At 35.1% G+C, this 19,111-nt stretch overlaps 1 protein-coding gene across 1 annotated transcript in view; it reads left to right on the top strand.

Moving 5' to 3' along the window:
- LRP1B (LDL receptor related protein 1B) overlaps positions 1–19,111 on the top strand; it is a 1,839,752-nt gene that overhangs the window by 1,143,103 nt on the left and 677,538 nt on the right. The window contains exons 17-18 of the mRNA XM_045868938.3: positions 2,971–3,096; positions 11,273–11,389. Of these exons, the coding sequence (XP_045724894.2) occupies positions 2,971–3,096; positions 11,273–11,389 (243 nt within the window). The remainder of the gene's footprint in view (positions 1–2,970; positions 3,097–11,272; positions 11,390–19,111) is intronic.

Genomic DNA, 19,111 nt, shown 5'->3' with positions numbered 1-19,111 from the left:
TACGTGCTCCATGTTTTCAACCCCATTAATATTTATACTATAAAGTATTAATCCATAAACAACATATTAAATACTAAATTGATGCAATTAGACAAAAATTTCAGAGTGGGAGAACATTTCGTCTAAGGATAAAGGGTGTTTTTCTTAACTTTTTTACACAAATGATGTATTATTTTTTGATTAAAGTAATTGCCTCTTTCCCTCTGACTCACAATGGCTATTCATGGTTTTAGTGAATGCTCCCTGCATATCAGCTTCCTGCGTAGTCACAGAGCGCCTGTGCAGAGCACAAGTGTTTTATCACAATATTCGCGTGGTGTTCCTTTAGGTCCATGCTACTCCCTGTGTGATTGTTCTTTTCATGAATTCACAAAGCAACTCATTTCCTCTATGAGCATATGGGGCATTGCATACTGTTAATTGCAGTGTTAAAATTCCTAGTCAGGATTTTTTTCTTGATTATTTACATCACTTCCCATACCATTACCCAAACCTATACTATGGACTTTTCCTGCAGTCTTCTATTTCATTTATAGTCCATATTCAATTCTATATAATTAATTTTTCATCTTTACCTCCTCTCAGACTTCCCTGGCTAAATTAGTCTCCTATCCTAGATAAACTCAGCAAGTGCCTAGCTATTATTCCTACCACTATTGTTCCCTTAACTAAAGCCCACTTTCCAAACTGCTTCCAGAGTGGTATCCATAGAATGAAACCAAATCTTGTTATTTCAGTAAATCCATAACCAACAAGATAAATTCTAAAATCCATTGATTCACATATAAACATTTTAGGACTCATGTTTGCATTTTTAGCCTTACATGCCTATCATGTATACACTTACCTTCTTTGTTCTGATATATCAAGTTGGACTACAAGTAGATCTCTAAAAAATGCCCTCTGTTTCTCGCCTCTATAACACTACAGCTTACGGTAATCCCCATGGTTTACCATGACCTTTATAGGGAAGTCTTTTGTGAACACTGAAAAATCTCCTCTATGCAGCCCAGTTGGAGTGAAACATCTCATGTATATTTCTTTATCATGGTAGTGACCAAGCAATATTGCAATTATATGCTTATTTATCTGGTGCATCTAAGAGATGGATATCTTTACGAGCAGACACATTATGTTGTAGTGTCTTTGTAGTCTCAGAGTCTAACAAAGCACCCAGCATGTGGAGAATTGATGACTAAACAAAAGGGGCAATGGAAAACTAAACATCCCTGGCCACCTTCCAGCAATATGGAATATTTTCTAAACTTGCAGTGATTCTGAGCATTGTCATAATCCTGAGGTCCCATGGTTAATATGCCAGCACTATGTCATTCATTTCAGAAGATTATTTATATATTAAATGCCCATAAGTTTTGCCCTTGAATTCTGTTATCATTCTGTTTTCTATCCTTTAGCTTCTCAATTCCCAATCACAAGACTATGGGGTTGTATTTATGCCTCCTTTTTGAACTCTGATTTACATCATTGATGAAAATTGCTAAAGTCCTTGATCAAGCTTTACTGAAGTATTTTTGCATAATCTTGGCACTTTAAAATTTTGACCCTCTAATATACTGGATGAATTTTATTCTCATGAGCAACTATTCTTGTTAAACTACCTGAAGTGAGTAGAAAATGTTAATCATGCTCAAATGCCAGGAAACGTAAGGCTTTTCCCCCTATTTTTTTTTTTTTTACTGTACATGAATAAAAACTTTCTTAAAAAGTGATAAAACCACTTCTCACCTAAGCTACTTTAAAGAAATAGTGTTTTGTAGAAACTGGCTGGAAAGGCATACATTTGCTATGCAACAGCATGATAAAATGGCTATTTTTTCAAATTCTAAGTAAAACTAATATCAAGGGGCGCCTGGGTGGCTCAGTCGGTTAAGCGACTGCCTTCGGCTCAGGTCATGATCCCAGGGTCCTGGGATCAAGCCCCACATCAGGCTCCCTGCTCTGCAGGAAGCCTGCTTCTCCCTCTCCCACTCCCCCTGCTTGTGTTCCCTCTCTCGCTGTGTCTCTCTCTGACAAATAAATAAATAAAATCTTTAAAAAAAAACCCTAATATCAAAATTTATTTTTATCATACAGAAGTACAACTACTGGGCACAAGGAAAATTACTTCAAAAAGAGCGCTAAGTAGTGAAACAAATACTGAAGAGCATGCCAATTCAGTTAGGAATTTAGCCTCCAGGATGCAGGAAAAATAATCACAGAAGGTTAACTTTAAGATGGCCTCCTGCTGTGCTTAGATATTGGAGGTTTAATCCTTAGCTGTGCACAGTTCCCCATATGAGGATTGGTCTTGTCCTCAGTATATTTTGTGGTTGCATGTTTGTTTGTTTGTAGTAGGGATGGAAAACTCAGGATGGTCATTTTTGTTATTAAAATTATGCAGGATATCATATTTAGTGTCAACTCCAAGTCACAAGTATTGCATTTTTTTCCTACCAGTCTCAAGAAACACTGGGCAAAGCATAACAAAATTAGGCTTGTTTAATATTTCAGAAAGTACTGAACAGATGTGTGGCTTAAGAAAATGTATTTTTGATATATGATTGAATTATTTGATACTTACTTGTTATGTTTCATGTTAAAATTTGAGGTCACTTTAAATGTTTTTGGTAAAAATTCTGAAACTGAGTTACTTGAGATAAGGGATGGGAAAACAAGCTTAGTGATACAGTTGATTTTAGTGAAGACATGAACAAATGAATATATTTCCTTTTATGTGAGATTTCATTACTTGGTGTCTTCTATAAAAGTATTACATTTTAACAGAGCCTCAAATATTAATATTTTCTATAAAATATGCAACAATAAAAGAAGCTGTGGCATTTATTGTACTATAATATTATAATTACTGTAAGTTGTCTGTAACTATAACTTAAAATAATCGTAATTGTATCCAATTTTAAATTATTAAACTTGCTTCTCCTCTCCCTCCACCCTCCCACCCTTCCCCAGTCAATCATAACTGTCCTGATGATCAGTTTAAATGCAAGAATAATCGCTGTATCCCCAAGAGATGGCTCTGTGATGGAGCTAATGATTGTGGAAGCAATGAAGATGAATCCAATCAAACTTGTGCAGGTAAAGGTTTGCTTGAATATATACATAAATCCCTTCCAAAGTTGGTCTGCATAAAAATGCAGGTCAGTGCTTTGAACTAAGCTGAACCTTACTAAGGCTGATGATCCGATTATTACAGTAGTAAATGAGTTCAGAGTCTGATGCCACAAAAACTAGAATACAAATTATCTTTTACTTAATCCGTGGGCATGACTCTGCTTTCCAAAGTAATTTGGCACTTTATCTATCCATATGGGTTGACTGTCAGTACAGTGCTTGGACAAGACTTGTCCCTGCTAAATCTTAATTGGCAGTGGAGGGTGAGGTTTATTATTAGCATGCTGTAATGGAGGCCATCTCACAAGAAGAACTATTTTTGTTTGTGTGTGTGTGTGTGTGTGTGCTTGTTTTTTACCTTGAAAAAATAATCTTTTATTTTTAAAAATTTAAAAATGATGATTTAGTCCATTTTATTTGGTGTGCTGTAGAATACCTCTGTGAATAGCTTTCTGTTTCTGGCACATTATTTATGTGGGGTAGGTTTTTTTTTTTTTTTTTTTTCTTTTTCCTTTTTCATGAAGTCCTGAGATCATGAAGCCTATTTCTATTTCCATGAAATTTATCCCATTGTAATACATCTGTGAATCCCTAGTCAGATTCTCTTTGAATGGGAATACACAGCTTGTGGTACAGGTTATAACAGATGCCGGAAAGGTCATGATTGGTCAGGTAAGTGTTGAAAAATGATATTGACTAGCAGCAGCCTAGATCTATTCTTTAAATGATGAAGAAAAAGGAGTGCATTTGATGACTTTTATTGATATCTTGGTAAAAATCGTGGTTGTTTTTGGTAGTCATTACATACAGCAATGTCAAAATTTATCAACCCCTCCCCTTCTCTATTTGCCAAAATAAGCCTCACTAAAGAAAAATTATTATAACCTATTAGTGAAAACTGTAGCAACAGCATATAGAGAAAAGACCCAGAGGTTAAGGAGCCTGGTCTGTACTCTTGGTTTTGTCACTGGTTTTCTCCTGGAAAGGCTTATCCCTCCGTGCACTATAATTTCCCTGTATATTTCTTTCTGTTCTCCAAGAGTATGAATTGACTAGAAGATATTTCCTAACAGCTTTTTCCCATGTACTAAACAACAATGAAGGAACAAAACAGTTGCCACTCCATATCCTAATCTGCATCTCCTATTCATTTTTTTTTCCCATAGTGACATATTTGCTGAGGATCCATAAGCTAGTTATTCTCTTGTCCCTTGACTAAATATAGTCCAATATTTTAGAGTAGCTGACTATTTTCTTTTTTTTTAAGATTTTATTTATTTATTTGAGAGAGAGAATGAGAGAGAGAGCACATGAAAAGGGGGAGGGCCAGAGGGAGAAGCAGACTCCCTGCCGAGCAGGGAGCCCGATGCGGGACTCGATCCCGGGACTCCAGGATCATGACCTGAGCCGAAGGCAGTCGCTTAACCAACTGAGCCACCCAGGTGCCCCTAGAGTAGTATTTTCAAGATATTTTGTACATCATGTAAGGTTGTTTTATAAGGGGCTATCAAATAAAAAGGAACCTCTAGAGACTCTCTGGTCCTAGTCTCTCCCTTTAAGTCTATTCATTTCATAGCTGAAGCATGGAAGAAAGGACTTGCCTTAACTCACATCATTGGTAAGAACTGGGAAACTCAATGTATGAGTTATTCTCTAATCCCATTGCTCTTGTTATCAAGCTATATTATCCTGAGTTTTAGCTAGAATTTTAGGTATGGTCAATTTAACTTTGCTTAGATTGTTCTTACAATTAGGACTCTAATTTACAATGAAGCTTCTTTCTAAGCTGGTGCAATTATTATTATTTATTTTTTTTATTTTTTTAAAGATTTTATTTATTTATTTGAGAGAGAGAGAATGAGAGAGAGCAAGCACATGAGAGGGGGGAGGGTCAGAGGGAGAAGCAGACTCCCTGCTGAGCAGGGAGCCCGATGCGGGACTCGATCCAGGGACTCCAGGATCATGACCTGAGTTGAAGGCAGTCGCTTAACCAACTGAGCCACCCAGGCGCCCCTCAATTATTATTTTTTTAAAGCTTAAGGTTTAGTTCTGAGACTATGTTCCATTACTTCCTAAACAGATAGGTCTGTTTTCACCTTAAAATAAAAGGCATTGATGACTCAATTCATAATACCATGTCTTTTTTCATTTCTGTTAGACTTTTAAAATCTTCTTGTTTCTACATGATTTTTAAGGGAACATTTGGGATTGACTAGCTACTGATAGTAGTAAAAGTGGAAATGCTATGTATAAGAGCAAATAAAAAAATCAATCCTAATCAATCCTAATTAGTAAGATTTCTCAGCCACCCCAGGCCTGTAGTCCACTAGGAAATGGGATACAACTTGCTTGTACCTCAAGTGCTGCTTTCAGTGATGGCAGCTGACATCTGCCAGTCAGTACCAGGTTTTCTTGTCAGTATAACAGATGCTATGGTCACAGTATGCCTTAAGAAATAAAGAAGAACAAAAATTAAGAATATAAAGAACAAAAAGAAAACCACAAATATGCCTTTTTAGCTTTGAAAATTAAGTATGTTGTGTTGCAATATATTTCCATTTTGTTTGACCAAAATAAATAAATAGGTCATATAGTTCATCATTATGAAAAAGAAAGTATGGCAAATACATTAGATAATTTCTCTGGCTGGGTCGTTTCTATATATATAGGCATATACATGGATAGGTATCATAGACAAAGGATTTCCCAAATGGGGGGGGTTATTTTGTAACTGAATGCACTGCCCTGTAGCTTTTAGCATTATGACTACTTTATATCTAAAAGAGAATCCTTTCCTACAGATGCCAATTTCCTATTTTGTTCCTTTGGGATTTCTCCTTCATGAATCTATGAATTCAATAAAAACTTATCACAACATTGGATATAAAATGTGGAGAAATACACTATATCTTTCCTTAGAAAACTGAGTGAAGATGGGGAGAAAAAACATGTAAACGGGTCATTCTAATGCAATATTCAAAGTGTTAGGTTGAACTACAAATGGATGTACAAGAACAACTAATTTAGTCTTTGTGTATCTGGGAAGGCTTCCTGATGGAGGTGATATCCAAGCTAAGCGAAAGAAAGAAAGAAAGAAAGAAAGAAAGAAAGAAAGAAAGAAAGAAAGAAAGAAAGAAAGAAAGAAAGAAAAGAAGGGAGGAAGGAAAGAAGGAAGGAAGGAAGGAAGGAAGGAAGGAAGGAAGGAAGGAAGGAAGGAAGGAAGGAAGGAAATAAAGAAACCTGGATAACAGCTCAAGTCATTCAATCAGGAAAAATAAATAATCTGATAAAATTAACCTTTGGCAAGATTGTGGAATAAAAGAACCAACATACACTTTTTGTAGGTGTATAGATTGTTTTTCTACATTGGAAAGCATTTGGCCAAATCCAATAAAGTGGAGATGTGCATACCTTCAAGTCTGTAATTCCATTTCTAGATTTATGCTTTCATACCTATGCTCAAAGAGATGCAACTAAGATATTCATTGTCCTAATGCTGGTAATAGTGAGAAATTAGAAACAACTCAAATGCCCATTAACAGGAAATATATATATATATATATACATACACACACATACATACATATATGCTATATAAAAAACTATATGTAACATCATATAAATATATATATTCATATATATAACACTATATAGTGTTATATTCACGTAATAGAATGCTATTCATCCTTAAAATGAATAAACTAGATCTCAAATACGAACAGAAATTAATTTCAAAAACAATATTTAACCAAAAGTTGCAGATTATAAATCATTTAGTGCCATTTATATGAAATATAAAAATACAAAACAATTCTATATATACTTATTGATTTATAAATGTGTAAGAATAGGATAAAAATATATCTGGAAATTAAAAAAAAGAAAATCAATTAAGGATAGTAGTTACATCTAAAAAGATAGAAATAGGACCAAAAAAAATTACATAGGAGATTTTAAGTGTACCTATAGCACATTTTTCTGAAGTAAAACAAAAACAGTCTGTAGTAACTATAGAAAGAAAGAAGATTTGGGATGCCGGGGTGGCTCAGTCAGTTAAGCATCTGCCTTTGCCTCAGGTCATGATCCGGCTGGGATCAAGCCCCTCATTGAGCCCCATATCGAGCCTTGCATCGAGTCCTGCATCGGGCTCCTTGCTCAGCAGGGAGTCTGCTTCTTCCTCTGCCTACCACTCCGCCTGCTTATGTTCTCTCTGACAAATAAATAAATAAAATTTAAAAAAAGAAAAGAAGATTTGATAGAGCTATATGATGATAGACAGGTGTTAATGTTATTATTTTCTATACTTTGCTAGGTGATAGGAAGATTTTACTGGGGGGGGCAGGGTGGGGGAGAATGATTGATTGGCATAGTTAGTGAGGGTGAGGTGAGGTCCATAGAGGATGATAGGGGGTTGGAGGATTCGCCTGGAAGAGGAAAGAGCATATGTACAGCAGGCAGAAGAAAGCTGACAGTCAGGGGCTTGGTAGTTGTTCTCCCTCACAAAAAGAAAATATGTTTCTCTACTTATGAGAGAGACCCAGAGGCCAAAGATGAGAAGTAATTAGATATGAAGTTCTTTTTCCTCATAATTGCCAGTGATGATCCTTGGATTCAAGCGTAGCTAATTTTGGGCCAGATTTTTTCCATAGCACTGAGCTCTAATTAGATTATATAATATTTATTCTTCTTACATCCTCCACAAATTTTGACCAAATTCAAACGAGGCAGATATATTTGCATGAAGAAAACCTGCTATATTAAAAAAATCAGACTTCTTTATAAGATAAATTGAAAAGTATGTGTTGATATGACATAGGTTTTGTTTAAATAGAAGGCTTTGATGAAAATACGGCAAAGGTGAGGTTTAGGAATAATGTGTGAAGATCTCTTTGCCTCTTCCTCCTTATTGTTTCCATGTGTTGTGGGATTTCTCACTGCTACATGACGGCAGGAGAAGCATAATTAGTGATGGGTTGAAAAAAATTCACATTGTGACAGTGGATTTTTGATTCACTGCTAGCTAAACAATTTCACTGAGGAAGTATAAATTTCCTCTTCATTAGAGAAGCATTTGCTACAACATTAGAGTCCTCTGGGGCTACTCTGCTAATCTTACCTCCAAAGTAATTTAGATCTGATGGAGATAGGAACTGAAAAAGTAAAGATTGTGTCTTCCTGATATAAATCCAATGATTAGAAAGAGATGATTTAGTCCATTTTATTATATCATATAGACAGACAGTACGTGTAGATTTATGGAATGAAGCATTTTTTCCCATCTGAAATTACTTAAATTGCCTCAGTGGACTAAGCAGGTAGTTTTTCCATGATTAGAACAATGAATTCATATGTTTTCAGGTCATATGATCCTTCAAAAATAAGACAGTAAATATTCTTTGGAGTAATGGGTCCTAACAGTTCTTCAAGCTCTGAGTTAGTGAAGCGACACACAAGTCCCCACACTACACAATGTGTAACAGGTTCTTAGGAGTTCTTTTTCATTCTCTTCTATAATCACCGTAGTGCTCCTGATGAAGGAAAACGATCTGAGAAAACTTTGCTAGAACTAAGTCTGAATGGCAAGGAGGGAATTCTGTGATATATAAAAAAAAAAAAATCAGATAAAAGAATATTGTATTGGGATATTTAATATATTATTATGGGTCAATTAAAATTTAATAGGAATGAAAATAGGTGATGATATATTTTGCTTTAAACAAGAAAACAAGAAAGACTGAAGGAGTGAAATAGGAAATGAGGGAATACGGGAGAGATGAAGGAAAGAATAAGTGGAGAGAAGAAAAGAAAAGAGAAAGGGAGAGAGAGGAAAAAAGGAAATAAAGAAGGAAGAAGGGGGGAAGGAAAGAGTGAAGGAGAGCTGGAAGGAGAAAGGGAGAAAATATTGAAAAGAAAACTCTTACTAAATTTCTCTTAAATCTCGAAAGGTAAAAATTATTTACTGCAATCAGTGAAACAAAACAAAGACTTGCAAGAAAAAAAAATATGAATCTTGTTCACACCTCTATGCCTTTTCCTTCCCATCAAGTAAACTAAATGCCAATACCTTCCTCCTTCTCTAGGCTAATACAAATATATACATATTTTTCCAAGTAGACATAGTTTTATTAAAATTACCTAGGAACTTTGTTGATTTAATCTAAACATTAGAATAATTTCACAGAAAACCCATAGAGTTAGCCAAATGAGACAACAAATATTTAATCCTACTTGAAATTACAACATTGAAAACTTCAGAAGTGTACATATTTGTGGGATACTTAAAATCTTTTAATGTAAGATAAATGCTTTATTTGTAAAAAAAAAAAGGAAAATCCAAATATTGTATAAAATGTTTTATCTAAAATCTAAAAGATTTTTTAGAGCCCTTAGCTACATGAGCAAAACAGAATACAAAGTATAATAATTTTCTGGAATTTCTAATTATAGACACTGAGGTTAGAAATGGTGCATCGAATCTAATATGTTGAATCAAACCAGTAATGTTTTCATTGTTTTTCTCAAGTATACTTTTAAGTATTCATTAATAATAGATATATGTTTTTACATAGCAAGTATACTTTCCTTAAAAGGAAATAACTAGCACCTAACTTTTAAGAAATTATTTTAAATGACCTCTGAAACCCTGATTTATGAAAACCCATTTTAGTGTGTTTGTATGACTTGTCTTTGAACCACTCTCAATTTTATACCAACCATTAAGTCGTAAGGCATTTTGATGAAATAGAAATACATCCTTCTAATTCTTAAACCCCAAAACAGAAGGAAGTCTGTAAACTAAGCAATGTTCTCTTATCATGGCTATAGAAATCCAGACCCTAATTGTTCCTCATCTGTTCAATGCTCTTCTGACCCAGATATTCATAGGTGTGAGTATCCCCTTCCTATAATTTCCCACTCTTTTTTTCTGACCCAGTAAAAAGAAGGGGTGGTAGGAAACTGATACCTAAGAAAACAAATTTGTATTTCAAAGAAAAGAAAAAAATCAAATATTTAAAAATAAGCAAGTAAAACAAAACGAAACAAAACAACAACAAAAACCTAAGTCTGTAAAACCAAAGCCTGGGAGAAAGGTTAGGATAGCTATCTAGAATTTCATGCTTTCAAAAGTTGACCTGACTGTAATAGAAAATGGTAATCAAACTCCTTGTAGGACATCACCAACCTCTTCACTGAATAACTGAAACCACTGCCTTTGGCTAACATAGAAAGATTCCACGTGTGTGTGCATTGAAACCATTGAGAGAGGCCAAAGCAGAGTTTATTAATATACTTTGATTTAAGTTATATATTTTTATTTAACTATGCTGAAAAGTGAATTTTAAACATCTGTCATAAGGCTAAATGTATGTTTTAAGAAATATTTTCTGCATTCTTTTTTTTTTTTTAAAGAGTTTTTATTTATTTATCTGAGAGAGAGAATGGGAGACAGAGAGCATGAGAGGGGGGGGGATCAGAGGGAGAAGCAGACTCCCCGCCGAGCAGGAAGCCCGATGAGGCGCTCCATCCCCGGACTCCAGGATCATGACCTGAGCTGAAGGCAGTCGCTTAACCAACCGAGCCACCCAGGCGTCCCTATTTTCTGCATTCTTGTTCCATACTTTGGATCATTAGAGACCAAGAAATAAATGCACTACAATGTTAGAGGAAAAGAACAATTCTGCCCCCATGACTAGAAACTAGATACCCTGATATAGTCTCCCAAATCCTTCCTCCTACATTACAGCAAGTTTTCTTGGTTTATTGACAAAGACTATGTGAAATTCTTTTTTGTTAATTAAGAGTTGGATGAAATTTAATTCCACCGTATATTCATAAGCATGTGCCAGGCAAAAATTGTAAAATAATGAATTCATAGCTTCATTTAAAGAAGTGTGTGAGGATTACTGAGTATCTTGTCATTTAGCAGCCACTGTAACTGAAGGGCAAAGCATGTGAACTTCAGAGAAGACAAGCAAGTTCGCAGTATCAAAAAATTAATAGAAGTTTACTTTAAAATATTTTATCTAATAAAACAATAGAATATCTTATGTGCAAAAGAGTTATTACATGATTTATTTTACCTGAACATTCTTCAAAAGGCCTCTAAATGTATTATTTGTACATTAATTGGTTATCTTAGCCAGAACATGCCAGGTGGACCAGTTTTCTTGTGGAAATGGGCGCTGCATTCCCAGAGCATGGCTATGTGACAGGGAAGATGACTGTGGTGACCAGACAGACGAAATGGCATCTTGCGGTAAGTTGTGAGTGAACCACGCTGTTAGTGGAGACCATGTCAAATCACTATAATGTCTCTTAAGAGGTTATTTATTTCTTTATAAACACTAGTCAACAAGGCAGAAGATCTGTTACATTTTATCACTGCCTTTTAGGCCTGAGTGTGTACCTTAATGATAACTTTGGAATATGAGTTTCATGAGTCAGTAACCATATCCTCGGGTAAAATAAATGGATCCAAACATTACAGATTTTATTAGGAAGTGGTTATTACAAGCCTAACAGGACATTCTCAAATGTTCATTATTAATCTTATGTTGGTAATGATTAATTTTTTCGAGTAGCTCATTGAGTGACATTTGGAGTAATTGGAAGTACATGTTTCTTGTTAGCATGCATGTGTTACCTTCTTGGAACAATAAACAATACAGACTAAGATTACATAATTGGTAAACCATTTATTTCATTTCTATTGAGTCAGATAATTCTGTTATTAGTTTAAGATAGCTTTGTTAATGGCAAAATTCCTAGTCACTTTCCACCTATCCTCCTACTTTGGGAAATGGTATTTATTGTTACATAAAGTTGCAAATTTAATTACTCTCATTTGTACCCATGTATCAGTAGATTTTATTATCATTTGTCTGAATAATGTATAGTGAAACATAGTAAGGGAATGAATCCGGTTTTCTAAGAACCTGTGCTTTCTTTTAGGCATGGCTATGAATTTTTAAAATTATTAATGGGAAAAACATACATTATATATGCTTAGCACATTTATTAAAAATATAATGCATTGAGTATATATTTTTAATAATTTAACTCCATGTTGTAGCACTTCTAACAGTGGGAAAATAAGACCTTTTTTTAAAAAAAAAATCTCTTAATTTAAAAGGCTCTAGTTAGGGTATGCATTCATGGTTTACCTAAAATTTTATTTTTTAAAAATTTCTTAAACTAGACTTAAGTCCCTGTAGACTTTTGAATTTGTGACCTTTGAATAAAGTGTAGATAAGTGAGTAGTACTAATTGACATTGTAAAGAAAATAATAGCAGTGTTAAAGAAGAAAGCAATAGACAGTCACCCAGTAACAGTCAATTTTACATCTCACATGTAGCTTTTCCAAAGCCTGTCCAGTTAAGGGATTTGAACAATGTATCCTTCTCCTTTCCAACGTCCAAACTATTCCTGTGGCTGGGTCTGCATCTAGCCAGCTCTATTATTTATGAAAGCTTAATTGCTTTCCTGTCCCCAGCATCTCCTTCCAGAATATAGCAAAAGGATAATGAACACCCTGAAAATATTAAAGACAGAGAAATCCTGGAGTCAGTCTGATTTAGAAGGAAAGGCCATGAAAACATTAAAGAGTAGGAAAATAAATAATGAGCTCATTAGAGAACTTTGGTTAGGTCTTTGATCTGACTTATATTTAGGACTTTTCACAAGATGAGGGAAAGAAAGGTCGGAGGGAGCTCAGACACACATTTTCTTCTTGAATATGTACAGCAAATCTATGAGAAACATACTATCGTTCAGATTTTACAGATAAGGGAATCAAAACTTAGAGACATAGGACAACTTGCTTGAGATCATAAGGCTAATAAATAGCAGGACCAGGCTATGAATCCAGGTATACCTGAAACTAGAACTCAGACATTTCAGGTCAACTTTACCTGGGAGCCATGGATTGGGTACCAAAAGGGAGTCGATCAAGTAATTATGCCTGTCCATATCCATTGACTCTCTTATTTAAATGAACATATACCTATAATGAGTTTTGCTCATTGGTGGGTTGGTAAATCTTTTAAGATCTCCTGCTGAGGAGGAGCCCTGATCTAGTGTTTGCCTATTTTTTGTGGTGTAATTACTCCCGCCGTGGCCAATATCAAGTTGCCAACATGACTTCCTGAATGCTGATTTGGGAAAACATGTGCACACCAACATACAGTATTTCCACAATACAGATGTAATAAACATAACTAACTCCAAGAGCAAAATAATCAGGAAATTATGAACCTTGATCATTTATTACCCTTGCTTTCAAAATTATTTAATTACAAATTTATATAGTTTATTTATTTTAAATAATGGATGTGTGCTTAACCGTTGATTCCTAGAATCCTTGAAAATTTAAAAATCGGTTCTTGCAGCTGGTACAAGATGCGTCCGGTATACCACAGGATATGAACACACTGTGAAATGTAGTTGTCAGTTTGCTTCTGAAATATAGCAAATTTTATAAAGTGTCAGTAAGCCACATGGGTTAGTCTCAGCACCATTTCCCCTTTATAAGGTGAGAAACATGGTTCTCTCCAAACTTGTTCCTCTCTGTAGTAACATGAATTTATCTTTCAGATTGTCATTATAAATCAAAATTTATGTCAGTAGGGAAGCTGAAAGTGAAGCTCTGGTAGGCATAATCTCACTTTTAAAGTTGTAGGAGAGGATGACATAGATTATTCTCATATCAGAAATTATTTCTGCACTGAATACACAATGATAAAAATATTATAAATTGTTTAATTTACTGCATTAAAAAAGTCACTCTCCTTGGCAGTAATCTGGAAATGAATATAAGTTCAACTAATTCCCAGTTCTATTAAGCATCATTATAACATTTGGAGTGATCATATTTTACTTTTCCCTTTGGAGTCGGTCAAGTTCCCATAGGTTTAATCCTACTAGAAGATTGCAGTCATTTTTTTTTTCTTATACTTTAACTCCACAAACAGCTTCTGTTTTGTTTAATAATTACTATTTTATACTGAAAATAATACCCAAATTTGGATTTTAAAACATGAGAAACCTATGGTTAGAAGTGCTTCTGGTTGTAGTTAGGAGCAGAAGGTACTGAAACCGAGGGTCAAATTTTAGTGGAATTCACTAGCACCTATTTATAAACCTAATTCATTTTATTAGCATTTGCTTTTATAACAAGTTAATTGCATATTTTAGGTTGAGATTATATATGGGCAAACACATAATTAGGAAGGTCTTTGAGGATTCCCCCTTCATCTTTTTTATTTTTTTTCATTATTATTGCAACTATTTATTGTGTTTCAGGACTGGCATGTGTAGACAGGAGACTCTGTATATTGATTCTGCAAATAAGAGCAGATATGTTAAAATTGTGAAGACTGTGTTGGAAGTGGACTATGTGTCAAGGAACTAAGTGGTCACTCATTTCAAGGGTGTTAGCTTTGGTTCTCAACTTTAGCTGTCAGTAAAAAAATCACCTGAGAAGCTTCAGAATCATCTGCCATGCCTCACTCCAGACTAATTAAGTAAGGGTCCCTAGGGGTCAGACTCAAGAATCACTAATTTTAATGCTGTCCAAGCAGTGTAAGTGTGCAGTCAAGTCTGAGAACACTTACGGCCAAGTTTCTCAAATTGAGCATGCATTAGAATCTCCTGGGGGGCTTATTAAAAAAGCAAAGGCAAAAACAAAAACAAAAACGACAATTCTGGGCCTGATTTCCAAAGACTATGATCAAGTAGGTCTTAGGTGATTCATAATTTATATTTCTAGCAATTGATGCTGATTCTAATGCTGCTGCTGGTCAAGGAACCATACTTTAGAGAACACCATTCAGTTTTGATTTTTATCTTACGTATATACTTAATGACATAATTTTGTTTATATATGCAAAATGAGTTAAGATGGAAGCAATTATCCAGACAAATTTTCTTCCCATCTCCAAATTACAACATTAAACATAAGTGCATTTCATGATTAAATGTAAGAATATTTCAGGCAAACTTTCATTTTGCCCCTTGGAGAATTTATTGTCAAAAACAAAATTTATTTGTTTATTTTAAACTGTAGTTTAACTATTTTGAGATTGTTCTATCTTCCAAGTATCTCAACATAGCTTATATTTATTATTATTTTTTAAATAAATAACCTTAACGTGAGTTGATAACTTCTGATTTGTTCAAAGGATTTAACTTGGGAAAATAGCTGAAATTTATTAACAGATTGAAAGTCAATTCAATGGGGTATAAATAAAAATCCACTAAAACTTGCAAAGTTAATATGATTCCATTTTATGGATGTTGATTTTTTAAATCTAGGAAGATAGTAAAATTGTGTCTCATGTACTTGTAATTTTACTTGTAAATGTTCTTGTAATTTTATTCCACATAATTAAGGAGGAAAGAATCAGAATGAGAATTGGCAAATATCAGACACAAACAAAAGAGAGAGCTGTCCAAAAGAAATCATTACCCAGTTAAATCAGTGTATGTTGTGTATCAAAGATATTTTCAATTAGGTTATTGGAAAAACAAAGTTTCTGATGAAATATATTATTATTATATACTTATTATTATAATTAATTTTGTGAGAAAAAATGCATACGTTTGTAACAACTTAAGTGAGGATTAATATCCCAGAGGATCATTAACCCACATTAACCCAGTAATTATTAATTACTGGCAAAATGTGAATATTGCCAAGCACTGCTTTCAGTTGCTCTGTCATTCCTTGATAACATCTTGGCAGACACAACGATTCTGCCAACTTTTAGTTTCTGTAACTTGATCCAACCTGTTTTGAAACTCCAGTATTATATCTTAGTCAAAGCTTTTTTCTCCCCCCACTGCTGGCTAGACTTTAGGTTCTAAGAACTTAGATGAGAGGCGACCGTGTTCTGTTTTTACCTCCCTACATCTCTTCCCTCTGCTAGCCTTAGCTCTTCAGTCACATGGGACAGTTGGAGAAATAGGTACTATCTTTTTAAGTAGGCCCGGTGGTAACTTTCTCTGCTTCTCTGAAGGTCCCTGCCCTCTGACACATAAGCAATGCTGCTCTCTTGAGAGACTCTTATGTGAGATCTTCAGAGAGGCTTCCCTTCATAGTTCCCTCAACTCCCTCTTTCTTCTCTGTTTCCTCTTCTTCTTCCCCACAACTAGATTTCTTTTATCCCCATCCCCCCATCATTCCCACCCCCCTTTGCTAGGTGGGCACCCTCTTGGTTGCATTGCTGATATGACCAAAAAAAAAAAAAAAGTTTTGCTCTCTTCTGTGGGTCCACTTTTTGTCCCTCCTCACCCACTCTCTTAAATGTGATCAGGCTAGTCTCCTAATGACCCATCTTTTGGATGCCACCATTTTCCAGTTCTTTCTTCTTCTCTAGATGCAGGGTAAAATGGTCAGTCTACTTCCTGAGCAACATTCAGTCAGTACCCTTTTCTCATGCACTCATAAAATTTCATGAATGATTCTCATGGAATCTCTCCTTCCTTTGAATCCACTGGTCTTTGAACAAAATTGACTTGTAGATTACTCTTCTTTTATAAGGAATAGCTCCAACTACTGGATTCTGTCTATAAAATGCAAGAGTGCTTAGCATTTCCTTGTTCGTAACATTGGATCTAAATGGGTGCCATGGCAAAAGGAAAAATCCCACTATTACTTGTATTTATTTACTTAACTCAGTCAATCATTTTCTCCCTCCTTCTCCCTCTCCCTTTCTCCCTTCCTATTTCCTTTTAAGGCAGGAAGGCACATGCTGCCCAGTGCAGACAGATTCTGCAAAATGTACATAATGCATGTTTATTCAATATATGGAAATTTAGAAAGAATAAGAAAACCATTCATTTCAGCCCCTCACATTATAAATAAGGTAACTAAAGCACTGAAAGTTGTGTGTCCAAAGTTGCAGAAAGAGTTAGTAGATATGGCAAGCACTAGAACTCAGACCCATTCACTCCCCATTATCTGTTTCAGAGACTCACAGGTAGTGGTAGTTACCTGTACATGCTATCTAATTCCATCATCCATCTGATGTAAGAATTCTAAAACTGGTCTCAAAGATGCTTACCCAGTCCTTGTTTGAATATTTTCAGGAACAAAGAACTGACCATTCCACAGGGTAGTTAATTCTACTGGTGGGCAGTAATTGTCAGAATATTCCTCCTTTGTGGAGCAATATTGCTATAGATTCTACTCAGTGATTCTTGTGCTGTCTTCTGAAGCTACGCCATCTAAATCTATAACCTTGTCACAGGATCACTCTTTAGATAACCAAAGGCACCATTATGCCTATCTAACCTTCTCCTTTACCACTGAAACTTACCACTTCTTTCATATATCCTTACATGACCATTTGTAGGCTCTTTCCCTACCAATTTCTCTACAATGAATATAGTTGTATTTTTAATGACCTTAGTAAAATTAATGGTCTAAAATGGGGAGTTGATGTCCAATGGGTATAGAGTTTCAGTTCTACAAGATGAAGAAGTTCTAGAGATCTGTTGCACAGCAAGGTGAATACAGTTAACACTACTGAATTATATACTTAAAATGGTAAATTTTATGTTTTGTTTTGTTTTTTGCCAGAATTAAAAACAAATTCATGGTCTAGAATTAAACAGGACTCAGTATCCCGTATGTGGTAGTTTTTTTTTTTTAATTATTATTATTTTTTTTATTCTTATGTTAATCCCCATACATTACATCATTAGTTCTAGATGAAGTGTTCCATGATTCATTGTTTGTGCATAACACCCAGTGCTCCATGCAGAATATGCCCTCCTCAATACCCACCACCAGGTTAACCCATCCTCCCACCCCCCTCCCCTCTAGAACCCTCAGTTTGTTTTTCAGAGTCCATCGTCTCTCATGGTTCGTCCACCCCTCCGATTTCCCCCCCTTCATTCTTCCCCTCCTGCTATCTTCTTCTTCTTCTTTTTTTTTTTTTAACATATAATGTACTGTTTCAGAGGTACAGATCTGTGATTCAACAGTCTTGCACAATTCACAGCGCTCACCATAGCACATACCCTCCCCAGTGTCCATCACCCAGCCACCCCATCTCTCCCACCCCCCACCACTCCAGCAACGCTCAGTTTGTTTCCTGAGATTAAGAATTCCTCTTTTTGATACAGAGGATTTAACCCACAGCTCCAGAGGAACTACACTACCAATTGAATTATAATAAAGGCTCAGGTATAAGTAGTTTCAAAAGCTGTACAGGTACTTCTAATATACATCCAGGTTTGTGAAACACTCTTACAATACCAGTTATTTAGTCCTTGCCTCCTGATTAACTTCTTATGCGATCTCTCTATATATAAACATCCTTCCAATCCTCAGATTCTCTTGCTTTTCCCTTGTATCTTGAGCTCTGCATCTCCAAAAGAAATTCAGCCCTTTAAATTTCTGTCAAGAGTAAACATGAATTCTTCAGACATTTCAGCAACATTGATTTTACACACACACACACACACACAACACACACACACACACTGCTGTGATAACCCACTAACTGTTCTTGTTTTCAGTACCCTTTTAATTTCTGGGCTCTGAAAATTTATATTATTTTCTTACACATGCAACCATGTATTAAAATGGTTGGTTATTACTTTGTCTAACATTTCTCTTTGTTTTCCTTATTGCCAGAACTGTTCAATATGTTTTTCTAGGTCTCCTATTAGTCTCATTCTGCATATACTTCCTGGATGTTCCTTTGGACTTCCAAGGCTCTGTTATATCAGTAGTAATCATTTCCAAATCTATTGCTCCAGCCTATTTGTAGCTCCTAAAATTTCACTGCTTCTTATACCCTTCTGCAGCCATTCCAAAATTTTTTTAGTTTTTCAAACATTTTATATACTGTGACTTCTGGGCCTTCAGGAATGCCATCTTTAGAATACGCTAAAAGTAGTTCTTCCCCTCCTGCTCCCCTCCTGATTTAACCTAAACATATCATTCATATCAGCTTGTAGATAACTTCC

The sequence above is a fragment of the Mirounga angustirostris genome, unplaced genomic scaffold (assembly GCF_029215605.1).
Source record: "Mirounga angustirostris isolate CCGP_5_RB_7025 unplaced genomic scaffold, mMirAng1.0.hap1 SCAF_3, whole genome shotgun sequence".
Classification (NCBI taxonomy): Eukaryota; Metazoa; Chordata; class Mammalia; order Carnivora; family Phocidae; genus Mirounga; species Mirounga angustirostris.
Note: the sequence above shows the minus strand (reverse complement) of the source record. Positions and strands in the feature narration are given on the sequence as shown.